This window comes from Platichthys flesus, chromosome 13 (assembly GCF_949316205.1).
Source record: "Platichthys flesus chromosome 13, fPlaFle2.1, whole genome shotgun sequence".
NCBI lineage: Eukaryota > Metazoa > Chordata > Actinopteri > Pleuronectiformes > Pleuronectidae > Platichthys > Platichthys flesus.
The window spans coordinates 5,314,870-5,331,999 of record NC_084957.1 but is presented as its reverse complement, the minus strand read 5'-3'; the positions used below and the strand labels follow the sequence as shown (position 1 = coordinate 5,331,999).

The following is a 17,130-nucleotide window of genomic DNA, read 5'->3' as shown; positions in this document are numbered from 1 at the left end:
TATTAAGACAGAAAAAAAAATAACAAAAATAACAAATATCATGACATTTACCGACAACAATGTCAAGATTTGAGACTCGTTTTGAGCTCTACATCCTGGCCCTGCTTCTCCAGCCCTCACCTGAACACTCTGGAGTTTTGTGTTGCTGTGAACGCGTCTCACTCACAGATTGTCACCAGTCTGTCTTCTGCAGAAACAAGTTCAAATTTTAAAACTGCTTCATCAATCGAGGAGCCTGCTTACTCAGCCAACCCCTGCTGCTTTGTGTTCTCTGTGGGACTCCGCCCACCAACGTGTTGTAAATGAATGACAATAACAACTTCTGACACAAAACACAGTCAACATATCTATTTTTATTCAAGCCTCGTGTTATTGGATTGTTTCTCATGAACTGTTTTCATAGCGAATACATCCTGCACCTAAATCAGACTGTAGACCCTGTCATAAGTGGCTGAGTCTATATTTTCCATATCTTTTCACAGAACTGTAGAAAACGTTACAGAACACAAGTCAGAAACCATTGTTGAGTTTTCCACTGCGTTTCGTTTGTGATATAGAGATAGAGAGCTGCAATTGAAGGGGTAAGCCATCCTGTTGAAAAATTCAAAATTCGGAGGACTTGAAACTTCCTTCTCTTCAGACGCCGTTCTCAAAAAAACTAAGTTGGAGATTCCGTTGAGTCCAAACACTTTGTGAAGTCTCATCCGTTCCCCGGGACTCATTCATATTTAGTCCTTTCGTTTCATCTCGTCATCGGCTGCACGCCGGGTGCATCCCTCTCTCTGCAGTCACTTAAAATACGTGATGCATGAATCTTTCAATAGTGTCTCGTCTTAACCTATTCTGTCATTGCATTATGGAAACTAATTCCCTGTGTAAAAACTTGAGCTTTTAAAGGGGCAGTGTGCAGGATTAAGTGGCATCGTGCAGCAAGGATGATTTTTTCAGCTAAGTGAATACGTCAAATATTTAAAGAACTCTTCTCGCCCTGAACTGACATTTAAATGCCACATCGATCGTATGGTGAAGAGAATGAATTATGGTATGAGTGTCGTTAATAGTCGAGTCACTGTTTGTCTTTCACTTGTTTTGTTGTTTTCTTTACCCAACACAGATGATGATATGTCACAAATATCTGCTGCTGGTCGGCAACTCATCATCAAACTAGAAGACCTTCAAAAAACTGTCATCATCATCTTGTCCTAGGTTCTAGAATGATTGTGTTTAAATCCAGAGCATGAAGCCACAGTGAGGTTATGCAGATGATAACAGATCAATAACTGTCAGAATAGAATATGAGATCCTTGCATAGGGACAAGGATTCATTCCAAGTTCAATTTAAAATGTTTCAAGGCCATAATAATGAGGTTTAATATCATCAAGAAAAGTGCGACGGCTATTAAGGAATGTCAGTGTCTACTTCGGAATAATTGCAGATAATTGGAGTAGTAAAATGAACATTAGTATAAGTAAGACCCACTTAAACATATTAAAGACCAAGGAGATGATATTTGAACACATTTAAGACTGGAAATTCTGATTAATACATTTTAGACTCTTTAGACTTCTTAAAGACCCTTTGGAAACCCTAATGGTCATGGATGTTTATGCAATATATACAGAAAGGTTATATATCCGGGCACAAACACACAACTCTCCACTCACACAGACACTAAATGCAAACACATGGTAACTGCCTCCTGTATCTATCTGACAGATTGTTCTGTCAGCACCAATAAAAGAGCAGAACAGAGAAATTCTCTGAGTAATGAGATCCTAATAAGCGGCTCCATTTGTCCTGCTTCAAGGCTCTCATAACAGCGCACCTCCCCCCCCCCACACCCCCCATCCCCCCACCCCCCGGGCACAGTTTCTTATAATGATTGTAAATCAAAACATCCTATTAATAGAACCGAAGTCCAATTCTATCTCTCACAGACGTAATTGCAATGCAAATACACACACTGTCAATGTAGCCCCCTGAAGCTAGCTGCTCGCACACAGGGAGCGGTGCATTCTGGTAGATGCCCCACGGAGAAGATAGAGGAGGGCAGCGTGTGTGAGGTTGGAGGTCACCCACTACCTACTTCCAGGAACAAGTCAGCGTGGACTGCAAGTATGCACTCATGCTTTTATTGAAGAAGCCTTGTGGGAGTTCAGAAAAAACAGATTCCCTCGATGAACAGAGGGCTTTAAAAGTCTGAAGTTTAAAAACCAAGTCTGAGGAATGTGTTGGTGAAATGGAAGTAAGTGGTGCCAGGTATTGGTTTCCTCTGATCCCAGCGCCGACCTTTCAGTGCAGACCTCGGTGCCCTCACATGAATGTTCAGCCTCGCTCACTGTCGCCCAGAGAAGGGGACCTCACTACAAGTTGTTCACTTTCTGCTCCAAATCGATAAAACAGTTGGAGAATGAAATGAGAAAAATCTCAAGTCAATATTGACCCTTTCTTCAGATTCACTGAGCGCTGCCTCACTGCGAGTGTGACGGGAGTCCTGGTGATCAAATGTGTTTGGCACAAGGTGAGTCATTTATAGGCCTATTGGATATATGCACATATTGATGTACATACAATTACAAAATAAATGATCCCAATGTAAGGATTCACATCCACGTCCACGATACCCAACAAAAACACCATTAAAGGTATTTTCTGTCCTCATTGCTGTAAAGTATGCAACGCAAATTCACAAGTATATTCTGTACCTCTTTTTGAACTTCATGATATTATTACTTTGCTTGATATCGTCCCTCAGACCTTTCTGCAAAATCACCAGCACAAAGTGTCAAAACAGATGCACGATGATGCAGATTCAATTTACCTCTGAATTCAAACCCGTCTCTCAAAGAGCCGTTTGACATCAAGCGGCGCCGTCGCCTGTGATGCTGCTGTCGGCCTGGATCCTGCACAGGCAGAAACGTCAGAGTCAATTTATTAAACTGAGATAAGTGAAACATTTTAAATGAAACTGGTAGTGAGAAAAGTCAGAGTTAAAAATAGCTGCGTTTTCTGTCCATTGATCTCATAGGTTGATCTACAAATGTGTGTATTATCTGTCTCTATTTCTGCTGCAGCATTTATCCATTGATTACAGTGCGAGGAGTGTTGTCATCATTATGTAATTCCTTACATCCTTCAGGACAAATCGTCATTAGTGTAGTTGAATTAGCCCTCTGACAGAAACGGCATTTATTATGTGAATCTGCAGCCGGAGGCCTCTGCACCCACCAGGGATCTGGGTTCTTTCTTACTGTTTTTGAACATTCGCCCTCTCCATTAGAAACTCGCTCCTCTGAACACTGCTTCATATCTATTGCATGTTCCTAACGGCAGCTGTTCTGCACATTTAAGCTTTACAAGGTTGTGTTGGGTTGTGTTATTGTTTTACAGCTTCCTGTAGATGAAGCGGTGTGTTGTGGTCGGAGACAATTTAAGCATCTATTATTTAACCATTAGACAGTTTTTCTATTCTAAATGCATCAGTGTGGTTTGCTGAAGATAAGACGTCTCATTCCATCAGTTTCCAAAGTGGTTGTATTATCAGTTATGACTGATTGGTCAGCAGTGTCGAGGTTAGCATTGTAATTTACTGACATATCAGATAGAGTGCAGGTGAATCATTTAACCATGGGTCATTATGGGTTGCAGAGAACAAGGGTTTTCAAAGTGGGGTCTCGGGACCACTACGGATCCTTGAGGAGGTTCCAGGGGAGTCAAAAAGGGGAATCATATATTTTCACTATAATTTCCTCTTTAAAGACAAGACTCAGCTCGAAACCACACACAGAGCAACCTCACAAAATTACAAATCAGTCACTTTGACCAGTGGAATAGACAATAAATCAAATACACAATATGTTGTTTGTCACTGCCTCCTTGAAAGCGCCTGTTGAGATTGAGGATAAAGGATAAGAATAATATTACAGCAGCAGTTACAGCATTAAATAAGATGATATTGATTCATATCTAAAGGGCACAACATATTGCTGGTGTTCAGGAAACTGGGTTTTGCAACTTCTCATGGATTTCGAATTATTATTGACTTAAATATGAGTTTTTACTAATGAACCTCAACCATAACTGATTTAGTTTTCTAGCTATAATAGTAACTTATACCACTTTTACCCCAAAATTTGATGGAATTCAAGGATTTTTTTATGATTAAGAAAAAATTAAAAATGTGTTTCGACAGAATCATCTATTTTAGATCATTGGATAAGAGTCAGAATATCCATTGTACTCTTGTGGCCTTATCAAAGACTATTGCTGATCAGAGGAACATTTAAGTGACTTCTTGAACCAAACACACCTGAAGGCAGCTCATAAGAACCTGGAGTCGTGCCCTGACAAAAAGAGGTCTTCACAAGATCAGAAAACGAACACAATGGTGACTCTTTGAAAGTGATGATGTCTTTGTTTTATTGTGTAGTCCCGAACCCTTGATGTTACAAGGAAGACTGCACACATGACAAAAATCCGGTCTGCAGATAAAAATGCAAGCTCTCAAATCCTTTCTCCCCATTTTTGCATTTCCTCTCTGAGTCTCTGTGTCCGTCTCATAAACACAGGCACTTGATCTAAATCTTTGATCGCATTCTTTGATTGGAGCCTTGCACATAAACATTTTCACCCGCTCCCCTCACAGCAGGAGACAGAATATTTGTAGGAATGTAAACAAGTTATTTGTGCGTAGTTTTCATCTTTTATTTCATTTCATATTTCTACAAAATGAAGCCGACTGAATCTTTCCATACTTTCCCGTTTCTATTCCCCCTCGACTCCGCAGGGTTACATATAATAATAAGAATGTGCATTTGCCAATTTTATTATAAGACACTGCCATTGTGTCCACTTCACAGCTCTCAGGGGGCGTGAATAGAGATGGATGAATAGAGATGTATAGAGAGACAAGAAAAATGAGAAACAGCAGGTAATACTGTAAAAAACAGAAGAAAAAGGAAAAGAGTCCCAGGGGAGTAAAAGAGGAAAATGAGAGAAGAAGGTAAAGAGGAGGTGTTGAAAATAATTGGAGGCTGCACAGAAACAGGCGGAGGAGGAATGAGAAGGCAGCTGTTCTGCACGAGAGAGGACTACTAAGTTATAAAGCAATGAAGAAAGTTGTTTTCACCCACAGCTCCTGAAGGAAACTTCTAACTAATTGCACACGGTGCTTCATGTTTCCACGAGTCCATATGTACAAATCATTTCAGGATCCTCATACCACTGGAAGTGCACCCACACTTAAATGCAAAGTAAACAACCTTAGTGTGTTTGCTTGATTTATAGAGATATTATATAATATTATTATAAGTTTCTTTTACTTTAGTTAGTTCTGATCACTATTCAGTGTCATTCAGGGCTAATTAGTGATATTTTATCAAGCGAGTTTAGTTTTAAATTAGTTATATGGTGCTTTGGTTGATACCATTGTTGAATGTACGTGCTAAATATGAAGCTTCGGCCACACTGGTCAAACTTTGCTTGAGTGTGAGTGTGACTGTGCGGTTGTGTGTGTGTGTGTGTGTTGGGGGTCTTTTTAAGGCTTACACAGCAGATCGTGTAATGTCCAGGTGATTGGAAAACATCTCAGATTGCTTATTCAGGCCCACATACACACACGATGGGAGGAGAACCTCTGTGGCAGTTTTTAATATCCTTAATTACTAGAACAACTTTTAAGAGTTCCTCGGAGTTTGCTGTGTCTCCCTCCCGTCATCGTCTCACCCTCCTCTCCCCCTCTCCCCCTCTCCCCCTCTCCCCCTCTCAGCAGCCTCTCAGTGTGTGACGGCCCAGGGGTGCGGACCCCACTACGAGTACGCCATCGAGGAGTTCTGCCTCGCCAAGTTCAGGTTGGACATGCAGGAGCTGGATCAGGGACACTGGTGCAGCTGGGATGACACAGTCGAGTGAGTAGGACACACACACACACACACACACACACACACACACACACACACACACACACACACACACACACACACAATCATGCTTTTTACTTTCACACTTAATATAAATCCAAATCAGCTTTGCATGAGGCGATCACTTTGTAATAACAACATTAAACAAATAAAAGTTTCTCCTGATAGTTGTTGCTCTTTGAGTTTGCTTTTGTGTCATCGTGATGGTTTTGTATCCCTGTAGCTGATTGACTTCCCAAGAAAATTTGGTCTGGTAACTGATCCAAGATCCCTTGGGCCCCTTCAATCGTCCATCCGTGTCCAGAGCCGGCCATGACAGCGTAGGTTAGGACAAACCAAGCTTCATTTGGATAAAGGAGCATAGTTTCTATATTTAAGGCTCAGAAACGATCAGTCAGCCCGTTGAACCGTGAAGTCAAAATAGTCTCAAGTGGATAAAATCATACTTCAGGGACTGTGCTCCTCTAGTTTGGATAAATAGTGAAGTCAAAGTGAAGGGAAATGCTTGAACCTTAATGATCCTGGACGGCTCCTTTTATGGCCTCTGCTTTTTATGTGGCAGATACAGAACAAGTAGATGCTTAGTTGTTTCAATGGAAACAGTGTCATCGACATTAATCAAACTGCTGAAGTTCTGAAGTCAAGAGGAAAATAATGTTCTGATTGGGTTAATGGCAGAATTCATAATGTAAGAAGTTTTCAAGTTGGGTTTCCCTGAATTTTTGTTTCAAATCCCTTTGACAGACAAATGAAAAAAGGACGAAACCAAAAATATGAATAGGTATGTAAATGAAAGATTGAAATGTAAAGGTCAAAGATCAGGCCTGACAGTTGTTCCCCCCCTTTGAGAAAAAGTTATATTGGGGATTTCTAATTGAGCTGAAGTGACATTTGGTGTGTGTTTGTGTGAGTGTGTGTCTGACTCCCAATGGTATTGGCTTATTTTCCAGAGATTTATTTTAACCTTAACTATAACTGTAATTTGTACTTTCCTTAGCCTTAACCTTAACCTTAACCTTAACCTTAACCTTGACCTTGACCTTGACCTTGACCCCTTTATCTCAAAACCTGTCTTACCTTCAATATTTAACGATTTTACTTAATGATAATTTCTTTCCTCATTAAGACCTCATGGTTCCCATAATCTGCCTGTGGACACTAATGTAGGTTCCCACATCCTGAATAATATCTGAACAACACACTTAACTTCCTCAGCTGTCTTGTCTCTCTCTTGTCCTCAGTCGTCACTTTCACATCAGCCTGAGTTCACACCGCGCTCTGGCCTCACGCAGCCGTGAACACTGAGCCGAGCAGCAGCAGCTGAACCGCCCGTCACACTCTCCTGGTCCTAATTTCTCCCTCTCTGCATGAAATCTCCCTCGTTCTCTCTGGCTGAATAGAAGCAGTGCAGCTGACGGGTGGAATGATAAATTATGTTCCTATGATCACATTCCTCATACTTCTGAAAGCACTTTTTTACATTTTTCCTGAAAGTAAGATGGATCCTGTCAATTCAGCCGACCTGTCACTTATTGTCACTGCAGTATACCTTATTAAATACTTGTGTGTATTTTCCTCAGATCACAAAATACACTGTACTCTACTTCTGTTATACTTTACAAACTTTCACAAAGATAGAGACTCAAGTGCCAAAGTGCATGACTGCCTTTATTCTGCACTAAAACATCGTGGAATTAAATGCTCTGGCGACATCTCTCTTGTCTTTTTCTATTCTTCCTTCCTCTCTCTTCCTTTTTCATTTCCCTTATCTCTCCCGCTGCTTCCTCTGCCCCTAATGTCTTTCAGGGGCTAAGTTATCGCCTGTTCATCTGCCCTCATTCAATTTAGTGACATCCCTCATACTTTGTTCTCCTCATTCCCCAAGTGCAGTTATAATTATTCCCATTTGTTCTTCTGTCGATATGTTGTGTGCACATCAAAATTCCCAGCATGCGACCAGCAAAGGGCAGCAATTGGTAACCACACCATCACCCACAGCTAAGTACAAACGATACAGACGAGCTACAAATTAATATGAGAGCCTGTGACATGCAGGAGATAACAAATATTGAATGAGCTACTGTAAAGTAAATAAATCAGACGGTCTCACTATGTATAATAATTAAATAATAATTAAACAATTTTAAACTAATAAGGCAGCACTCACTTCACTTTCCACTTTCTTCTCTCTCCTCTAAATAGATGTGTGAAGGATTTTTCAGTTTTATAAACTATGAATAAAACTTTCTGAAAATTCTGGATTTCTCCATCATGGTCACAGAGGTCACTACAGTGCTCCGATCTACTCTGAGACCATTCAGTTTATTAAAATCTGATATATAACCTTCAAAATCAATTCTAACATGTCTCCTCGTACTCTTTGTAGAGACCCTTTCATTTCCAATTTCCAATTTCCAATTTCTGAAAACAAATCGTGACAATTTAAAGTATGACATTTGACATTTGATAATCATACTTAAACCAGTAGCTTCCTGGAAGGTGGAAAAAAAACTGAAAAAGCAGTAAATAGACAAAACATGCTTAATTACTGGTGTGGCAAACCTATGCATCCGGGTGTTTCACTCCAGCTGTGATGAAACTAATGTCTTGTCTATATGCATTCAGAAGCAAGCAAACATCACAGGACGCCCTGTGCATTCTAAGTCCTGTTTAAACGTCTACTGCTGGTCGGGCGGCTCAATGAATCAATATCACATCAGCCATCAGGCTCGTCTAATTACCTCCTGCCACACTGAACAGGCCGGTGACATGGCAACGCAGTGTCACCGCGGCGTGACTGAGAAGTTGAGGGGAGACATTTTATCCCTTAAAGACACTTAAAAGGCTTTATTAATAGAAAGATGAAGGAACATATACAAGAAACTGAGCTTTGAAGAAACGCTGATAAATGTTTAATTCTGTCACAAGTCTCCCTGGGTTCGCTCACTTTGTTGACACAGCTCTCTTTAACCGACACTGATGAAATTATTCTCACACTGACACGGCAGGGGGGAAGGACACGATGGGGGGGGGGGGGGGGGGTTGCTGATGAAGCAGAGGCAGGTATCTGATCAGTGAGTTCGGTGGTTTTGATAATTCAGAGGAGGAAAGTTGCTGAAACAAACAGTTTTGCACAGCGAACGCTCGGGTTTCGCACGAGACACTTGTGCAGATGAGTGAATAGGACAAGTCGGGCGAGTGCAGCCGGGGAGACGCAGACATCCAGCTGGATAATGTCACCCTCCAGGTTCCAGTGTGCTGTTGGCACCGCTGAAATAACTGAAAGCACTCAGGCTCAGCATTTTAAACACTCTTATGCCATGGGTCTCCAAAAACTCACACACACTTATATGTGCAGAAAGTTTGTGTCGCACCAGTGCTCCTGCTAATGTCAGTACACTGTAAAATAATATGCTGTATATAGGCTCACGTGTGTTACAGTTGTGTTCTTTACATATTTCTTACTATCCAGTTGATTCAACTTGTGTGTGTTTTAGGAACAAATGACAACAACCCTATATACTGTATATGTATTTGATAAATTCAACTGTCCTGTAAAGTTAGACTCACTTTCCATTTTCACTTTTCAAGTTGGAACAAACTAAATTGAAACCACTTCATTTCAAGTAGATAAACTCTATAAGCTGGTGAGCTAATGACCAATCGGAACCTGAACACATGCAACGTCAAGCCGAGGCAGCAGCTGTTGAACCCTGAGCCAAGGCTTTGACGCATATTGCCCGACAGCACGAGCGCCAACCGGCCAACAAGCCGCCACATTCCAGCCCAGGAGATTTGACTCCCCTCTCCATCACTTACTTCCTCTCTGCAGTTTTTGTCATTCAGCCGTTTAGAGCTGTCACTAAAGTTTTCATGGCTTCCAGGGGCCGGGGAGCTGCTCCGTCAGGTCGGATCACTCTCCTCCCAGGTCACCGGCAGGATGTGGAGAGATTTAATGAGCATCTGTCAAACTGATGGTCAAGAAAACTTGCATCCAGGAAACTATTTGGTGTAAAATGGGTCAGTATGAAATATGTCTTGGAGGAAAAACAAAGCAAAGAAGCGTTTACTGTAGCTGGCAGCGATGTTCAATTCAAAGACAGGGCAATTATAAAACCGCTGCGGAGGAAAATGGAGAATGATAAAGGATTTGGCTTTCAGCTGTCATGTCCAATTACTTGGTGCCGATGAACAAACTGAGTAACAGCTAAATCGCTCCGAGCCGGCGTCTGGGACTTGACAGCGATCGTCTCCAGCCAGAAAAACAGAATAAAAAGTCCTGCTGAACAAAACGAATTTGTGCTTTTAATCCAATGACCACAGGGATTACAAAAGAAACACAACTGCATCACAGGCTTTCATCCTCCTATGAGAACATTAACGGACAATAAAACCGATGTTAGCGTCCAACGGAAATCTGGATGACTCATTCCCCTCTGCCGTCCAAATCCATGTCAGAGTGCCGCCACGCTAATTGTTTTAAAACGAGGCTTCGGGAGATGAATTAGAAACAATCCTTGATCCTCTTTACACTCTGACTGGGAGCGTTTGACTGACAGCCGAGGCCAGATGAGGAATAAAGATGTGTTTACTCGCTCGTTCCCGGAGTCAAGGTGCAGCGGCAGATACAGAGCCGGGTCCGGGCTTGTAGATAAGACACTGAATTAAATGTGAGCTGTGGTTCGACGTCTGTCACAGTTTGTGTTTATGTTGTGTAGCAGGCGGCTGTAAAGACTTTGTGCACATAGAGAAACAATGGCATTCTTCTTCTGACTATCTTGCAAATGCACATGCAGGGGTTTGCATGTTTTTGCTTTATATATATATTAAAATGAGTCGGTGGATGTTGTCCTGCGTGGTGATCTCCTCCCAGACCCGGAGCAGGGCACCAGTGAGCTCTGTGGCAGTACTGGGTGGAGGCAGATATACAACATGCACACCAGTGGCCTGCTGGAGCTCATCTTGTAGGGCTTTGATGGTGCTCCTCCTGTTCCTCCTTGCAGAAAGGAGCAGATACTGGTCCTGCCACTGGGTTGATGCTCCACTGTGTCCAGCTCCCCTCGGCCTCCTGATATCTAAAAAACTGACTTTTATTTATCTTATCAGTTTGTGGATTTAAGACCCTGGAATAGTCAAAGCTCCACAACGGCAGTTACGTGTTTGATGAAAAGATAAAAAAAAACAACTTGAAGTTGCCCTTCGCGTCTTTCACGAAAACTTTAACAACAACAACTTGGAGATAATCCACTGCTCATGAATATGTATGGATTCTGTTAGCTGTGATTTGGCTGCGGTCGATCCATCTGCAGAGGAGCCTGTGGCTGCATCGGCTCATCCAGCCGCTCCGTCTGTTTGTCGGGTTAGCCGGCTAATTGTGGCCCATTGTCACATGACTGTGCTCGGCGTATCAGTAGCTTTGCATTGGCTCTAACTCACACATACACACACAGACACAAAGACAAACACACACACACACACACACACACACACACAGAGAGAGAGCCAAAACAGCTCCGGGTTTCTTTCATTTTTATTTTCATTTGCATGTGTAAACAGTTTCAGCCAAACTCTCAGAGGAAATCCCATTTTTGGAATAAAAACAACTTTCAAAAGCCTTTTTTTTCCTTCTGCTAATTAACCCCTGTGGCCTGGATGAATTACACAGTTTCTCACTGAACAGGATTCCACACACTGTGGTCACTTCCAGAAAAGGCTCTGAGGCAACTGACTACATGTTGATTTTGGAGATCATGTAGAATTTGATACACTTAATTTGCATTTCTTTGCAGTGCGCCAAATCACAACCTCCATTATCTCTGGCACTTTATGAAATGAGGTCAACGATGGAGAAGCACGACACAGGGAGGAAAGCACTTGTTGCATAAATACAAGCACACAACATGAATCCAAGTTGTGTTTTCATGTTGATTATAATTATGTTCTAATTCTCTCCATTTGCCCTCGTCTCTGTTTTTCATAATGCTGGCACTTGATGTAAAAATAGCTTTCTTCCTTGAGGTTCACCAGAAGCCTTCTCTCCTCTGTGTGGCTGTCGGAGTGTGTATTTTGGTCGGTCAGTCATGCATGCCTGTCAGCCATCTGTAATAATCTAAAAACCCCTTTGTGGGTAAAGATAAATCCAGCAAGCTCAGTAGTGTGGAAAGCTCAGTGAAGTTCCCTTTCCGCGGACCCCCGTGATTAAACGGCTGATTAGTCGGCGATCAGAAATGGATTGTCGGGGGGGTTTAACAGCTCTAATGAGTGGAGGACGTCCAGCGTTGCCTGGTTTGCCCCCTCGGCCGGGGCTGTTACGCAATGCATGCAAATAGCTCCGAGGACAAAGATTCAATATTTGCCTCAATTAAGATGGTTTTTCGTTTGCGATGCGGCCGAACGCAGCCTGTCAGCGTCTCTCAGGAAACCTGGATGTAAACTTATCAGCATGTTTTCAAAACCTCACATGTAGATGCTTAAAGTAGGGACTCGATGCAAATATGACAAAATAACAACAGTGAATAAGTTTTAAAGAAAAGATTTCCCCCATGTATGATGAGGTTAATGAAGATATGTTGTTAATTGATTTATTCGGTAAATAAAGTGATATTGAACATATCAGTAAAATGTTCAGGAATGTTTGTTTTCTACCAAAATAGGAAGATGATGATGATGATAATTATTAATGTTATTATTATTATTATATAAAGGATCATGTTTTGGTTTGATATATAATACAGTGAATATAAATCCAAACAGACTTAATGTGTGTATTTAAAAGTCCCCCTGACCTTTACAGTTCCACCCAAACCTGTGCTACTGTTAATAGTGATGTAGCTCTTCATCATTCAATTATCATTTAATTCATCCAGCATTTAATCTTCTTCAGCGTCTTCCTGTATAATTTAGCTTTCCTGTCGGCCATATTGGAGAGCAGCTCAACTTTTGATTGATTGGAGTGTGTGTGTACACAGGAGCCCTTAGAGGAACAACACAACAAGCGGTGTTTCTCTGCAATAATTGAGCCAATCTCCTTGTTCTGAGCCTTCACATCAATACTGCTAACACTCACTTAGTCGGTCTATTGGTCCCACGTGGCTTCAGGAGAAGCAGGAGAGGAAACTCTCTCTCTCTCTCTCTCTCTCTCTCTCTCTCTCTCTCTCTCTCTGTTTCTCTCATGTTTAAAATGTTTTTAATCTTCTTAATGCGTCTTATCTCTGTCGCTACTTTTTTATTCTTCTGTTTAGTTCTACAAAGCACATTGAATGACCTCCGGGTGTGATGTGCCATACAAATGGATTCGCCTCGCCCCTTTTCTCTCTCTCTTGTGTTGCTACACCAACGTTCACAATGCTACACAACGGTCGTAAATTAAAACCCAAAATCCAATATCGTCACAGATAAACAAACACAGCAGCCTCAGCTTTTCCTCATTAGAAATAACAGTTACACTCAGAGTAATTACTTTTTATGTGCTGAGTTTAGCTCCCCAGGCTACATCTGTCTCCATCACTAAATGTATATGTTGCTGTGATAATATTCCTTTACAAAAATATTTTAAAGTTTATTAATAATCTTTGCCTGCTGTGCTTTATGTGGCTCAAATCGCCATGAAAACAAGTTGTGTTACCCATTGTAAGTTTTTAACCAGTTAAGTGGATATTTTCGTGATAGATGAATATTCAGAGCCGATTTTCATGTGAGCCTGGACAGGATGTTTAAAGTTCCTTGAGAACTTTAAACAGTAGTGTGGTGTGGCAGACTTTGCTATAACTCATCACACACACACACACACACACACACACAAATGAAAAACATGTTTTTTTTAGATTTGTCCCCACGCTATAGGGCATGCAACATTTTGGATTTATGAGCAGTATGACTTTTTTAAATCCCAATCAGTTCCAAGGTGTCACCTGAACTCTCTGGTGGTTTATACAATTTGTTAGATTAATATTTTATTTCCCTCGGTATTTTTTTACCAGTGGCTGTGCTGGGGAGCCGAGCTTTTTGCATGTGGGTCCCTGATTTGTTTATATTTGCACAATCCCAGCGACACATGCATGAACACACACAAATACAATTCACTCTACTGCTGCCAGTTTCAGACACTGATTCACCCACTGTGATTATAATAAAGCACAATATACGATACTGTTGTGTTTCGATGATAAGAATCACAGCCATGAACCAAATGAGTCAGAGAAGCTTAAGACAATCAGAGGTAATAGTGTAGGATTCACAATACTAGAAGTATTCATCTGTGAGCACAAAGTAAAACTGAAGGTTTACTGGGGGATCAAAGTTATCCTATTGAGAATAGGCCTCATATTACTCCACTGCATCAGTGTCATGAAGATATATGAGTGTCTTTGATGGATCGCTTTGTGTATGAGTTTCTGACATTATACACATGTGTTGTGGTCCAGGTCGAGCTTTGTGTTTTCTGGAATGTAAGGACTTCAGACTGTGTTCTGGTTTAATGCTACAGAGTGACAAGACTGTAACACACACACATACCCACACAGAGATACACACACATCTGCTCACACGCAAACATGTGTGCAAACTGCATAAAAAGGCAAATAATCAAATGTATACCTCAGCATCGATGTAAACAAAGCTGTCAAATACAGATACACAAGCGTGCAAGTATATATGCTGTCATCTAAACACAACCACACACACACACAACCACACACACACACAACCACACACACACACGTGGAAAACCAGTCCCAGCTGCTCACATCCTGGTGTTGACGGATTGGAAACGTACAGAGGGTGAGAAATGAAAAGTGAGAACAAATATGAACAAAGAAAACATTGTGAAGGGTTTGTGTGAGAGTGTGAAAATAAACATGTACATATTCCAAACTTTGCAAAGATATTTGATCACTTTTGTTCTCATGTAGTTAATAGACACACACACACACACACACACACACACACACACACACCCCACACACACACACACATACACCCACACTGTGCTCACAAACTCAGATGTTCCTTCTCGCCCAGAGGGAGAAACGCTGCTGGAGGTTAGCAGAATAACAAAGTGGGCAGAAAAAGAAGAACATTTTGTGTGATGTGCTCGGTGGTGACAGTTTGTCCTGCTTCTTTTTGGCTCTCAGATAGAATAATCATTCTGTTTCCGCTCAGAGGCGATCTCTCCGAGCAGAGCCGGCATGACAGAAGCTTTCTCAGCGATAAATGCAAGTGATGAAGAGGGTTGTTTCTGGGTAATGGCCCAAAGTGAGCTTCCCCCATGAGATGCAGTTTAAGGGGACAACACTGGTCAGTGTTACGGGACGGAGGAGGTGAACTGTGACATGATGAGTAAGTGAGGACTTGAAATCATAGATATTCATCTGTCTTTTATGTCCCTGTCCTCAGGTTCCACTGCAGTTTTCATGCTTCCAGATCCATTCTCCTACAAGGAAACTCTCTTATCTCATGTTTCTCTGTGATAAAGAACAAAAGTTGAATGACCTTTTAAACTTTTACCCCAGATAAGCTGCTTCTATTTGATTTCCGGTGAGTCACAGCATCTTTGTTACTTAGCCGGAGCATCTCGACTAAACCCAGTGGGAGCTGCTGACCCTGCAAAGTCCATCAATGGCTCCACAGTGACAGAAATCCTTTTCGGTTTTGATGTTGGAATCAGGGAGGTCAGGTCTTTGAAACCAGCGGGAGAGTGAAGAGGCCTGACACAGATATCACACGGTGCTGTGGGAGGATCTGTGGGTAGTTCAGAGCACGTACACGGGTCAGAAGCTGGTTTCTAGTAATAAAATGTGATTGAATAAAATAATTTGATAAACGAATGGATAAGACATATAGGAAGGAATAACACAAGAAATTAAAATAAAATGATACTGGTTAAAGGAATGTTTTCAGTTTGGTTTGACGACTTCAAACTGGATAGTGTCTGAATGGATCATGTGAGAATAAAACTCCCTCCAGAGGATTCACTGCACATCTTGGTTCTTCTGTCACATCCTAACTTTCTCCTGACAACACATTTCCACTGCAGAGATCTACGGGGTCCAGTGAAGGTGAAAAACCTGCGGACGACCCTGTTGTCTTTCCTTTCGCGGTGAAATCATCAACCTCACGCAAATCAAATTGTTATTCCCTTGAAATACTGCAATGTCAACTGAATAAATAACACCATCCGTCTACCTTCACACCTGTCCACCTCCCCCCCGCTCGGTTCTGTGAGGGTGTGGAATTAGGAGTCCTTCCCGAAGTCACTGGAGCAGCTGTGTCCTGTGTCACTTTTATTTATTCATTATCCAGGTTTTATTTATTCACACCTTGCAGGCAGTCGACAGATCAAACTGCTGAAAACAGCAAGATGCTGCCTCATCCAGATGCAGGTGTCCTGCACCTTCCACATGTTTCATAATGAATACAGTCGGTGTGACGTCGGATCTGCCGGCTGCTTCTCGGGTGGTGAAGTCGTTTCACCGACCTCGTTGTGTTTGTGTGTTTTAACGACACCTTGACAGCTCTTTCCAATATTTGCATAATAAGGAAAGGGAACGCCCGACCCTGACGTGCACCTCCCCGAAAAATGGAGCTAAGTGTTGAGGAGACGCGGACAACTGGAGCTCTGATTGGTCCACTTGGTAGAATTGCATGAAAGAACAAACACAGATGACGTCTTCCGGTTCTTCATTCCAGTTCGTTAAGAAAAGTAATTTCTTTTTAATATCTATCAGTTCTAACGTGATCCGCTTAGCAACTCTCTCCCGCGTTCTGAAGACAGAGACCCCAGAGAATTTGTTTATCTGTCTTTTTCCTGTCCACTAACTCTGTCTTGTTTTTTAAAAAGAACTATAAATACATTATGGGAAATACATACATAATTCATAAGGGAATGTTTGCTCTGCTTCACAGATACTCACAAACACTTGCCCTGTGGCCGCACACAGTCAGTGTGCATCAGCAGCACTGAGAGTCTCAGTCACAGTAAACCTACATGTTAGGTCAGGACACAGCACGAACCTCTGTGTCAGACGTTTCCCCCAAAAAGGAACAGCGAGGTGCAGAATCGCTAAACGGCCCGAAGTCACATGGGCGGATTCACCCAGCGAGACCGGATGATTAAAAATATGTAGACTCAAAGAGAAATTACACAGGAGAGGATATTGAGCGGGTGAATTGTTTGTGCTCACACACTTTTGCAGACGTGGCACTCTGTCAGGT

At 41.8% G+C, this 17,130-nt stretch overlaps 1 protein-coding gene across 2 annotated transcripts in view; it reads left to right on the top strand.

Annotated features, from left to right (window-relative positions):
- The window catches only part of ramp1 (receptor activity modifying protein 1), a 39,934-nt gene that overhangs the window by 19,066 nt on the left and 3,738 nt on the right, over nucleotides 1–17,130 (top strand). Inside the window, exon 2 of one of the 2 annotated variants that reach the window (XM_062403165.1) lies at nucleotides 5,772–5,907. In XM_062403165.1, the coding sequence (XP_062259149.1) occupies nucleotides 5,772–5,907 (136 nt within the window). Of the gene's footprint in view, nucleotides 1–5,768; nucleotides 5,908–17,130 lie in introns of both variants that reach the window. The other variant, XM_062403164.1, reaches the window with a different exon arrangement.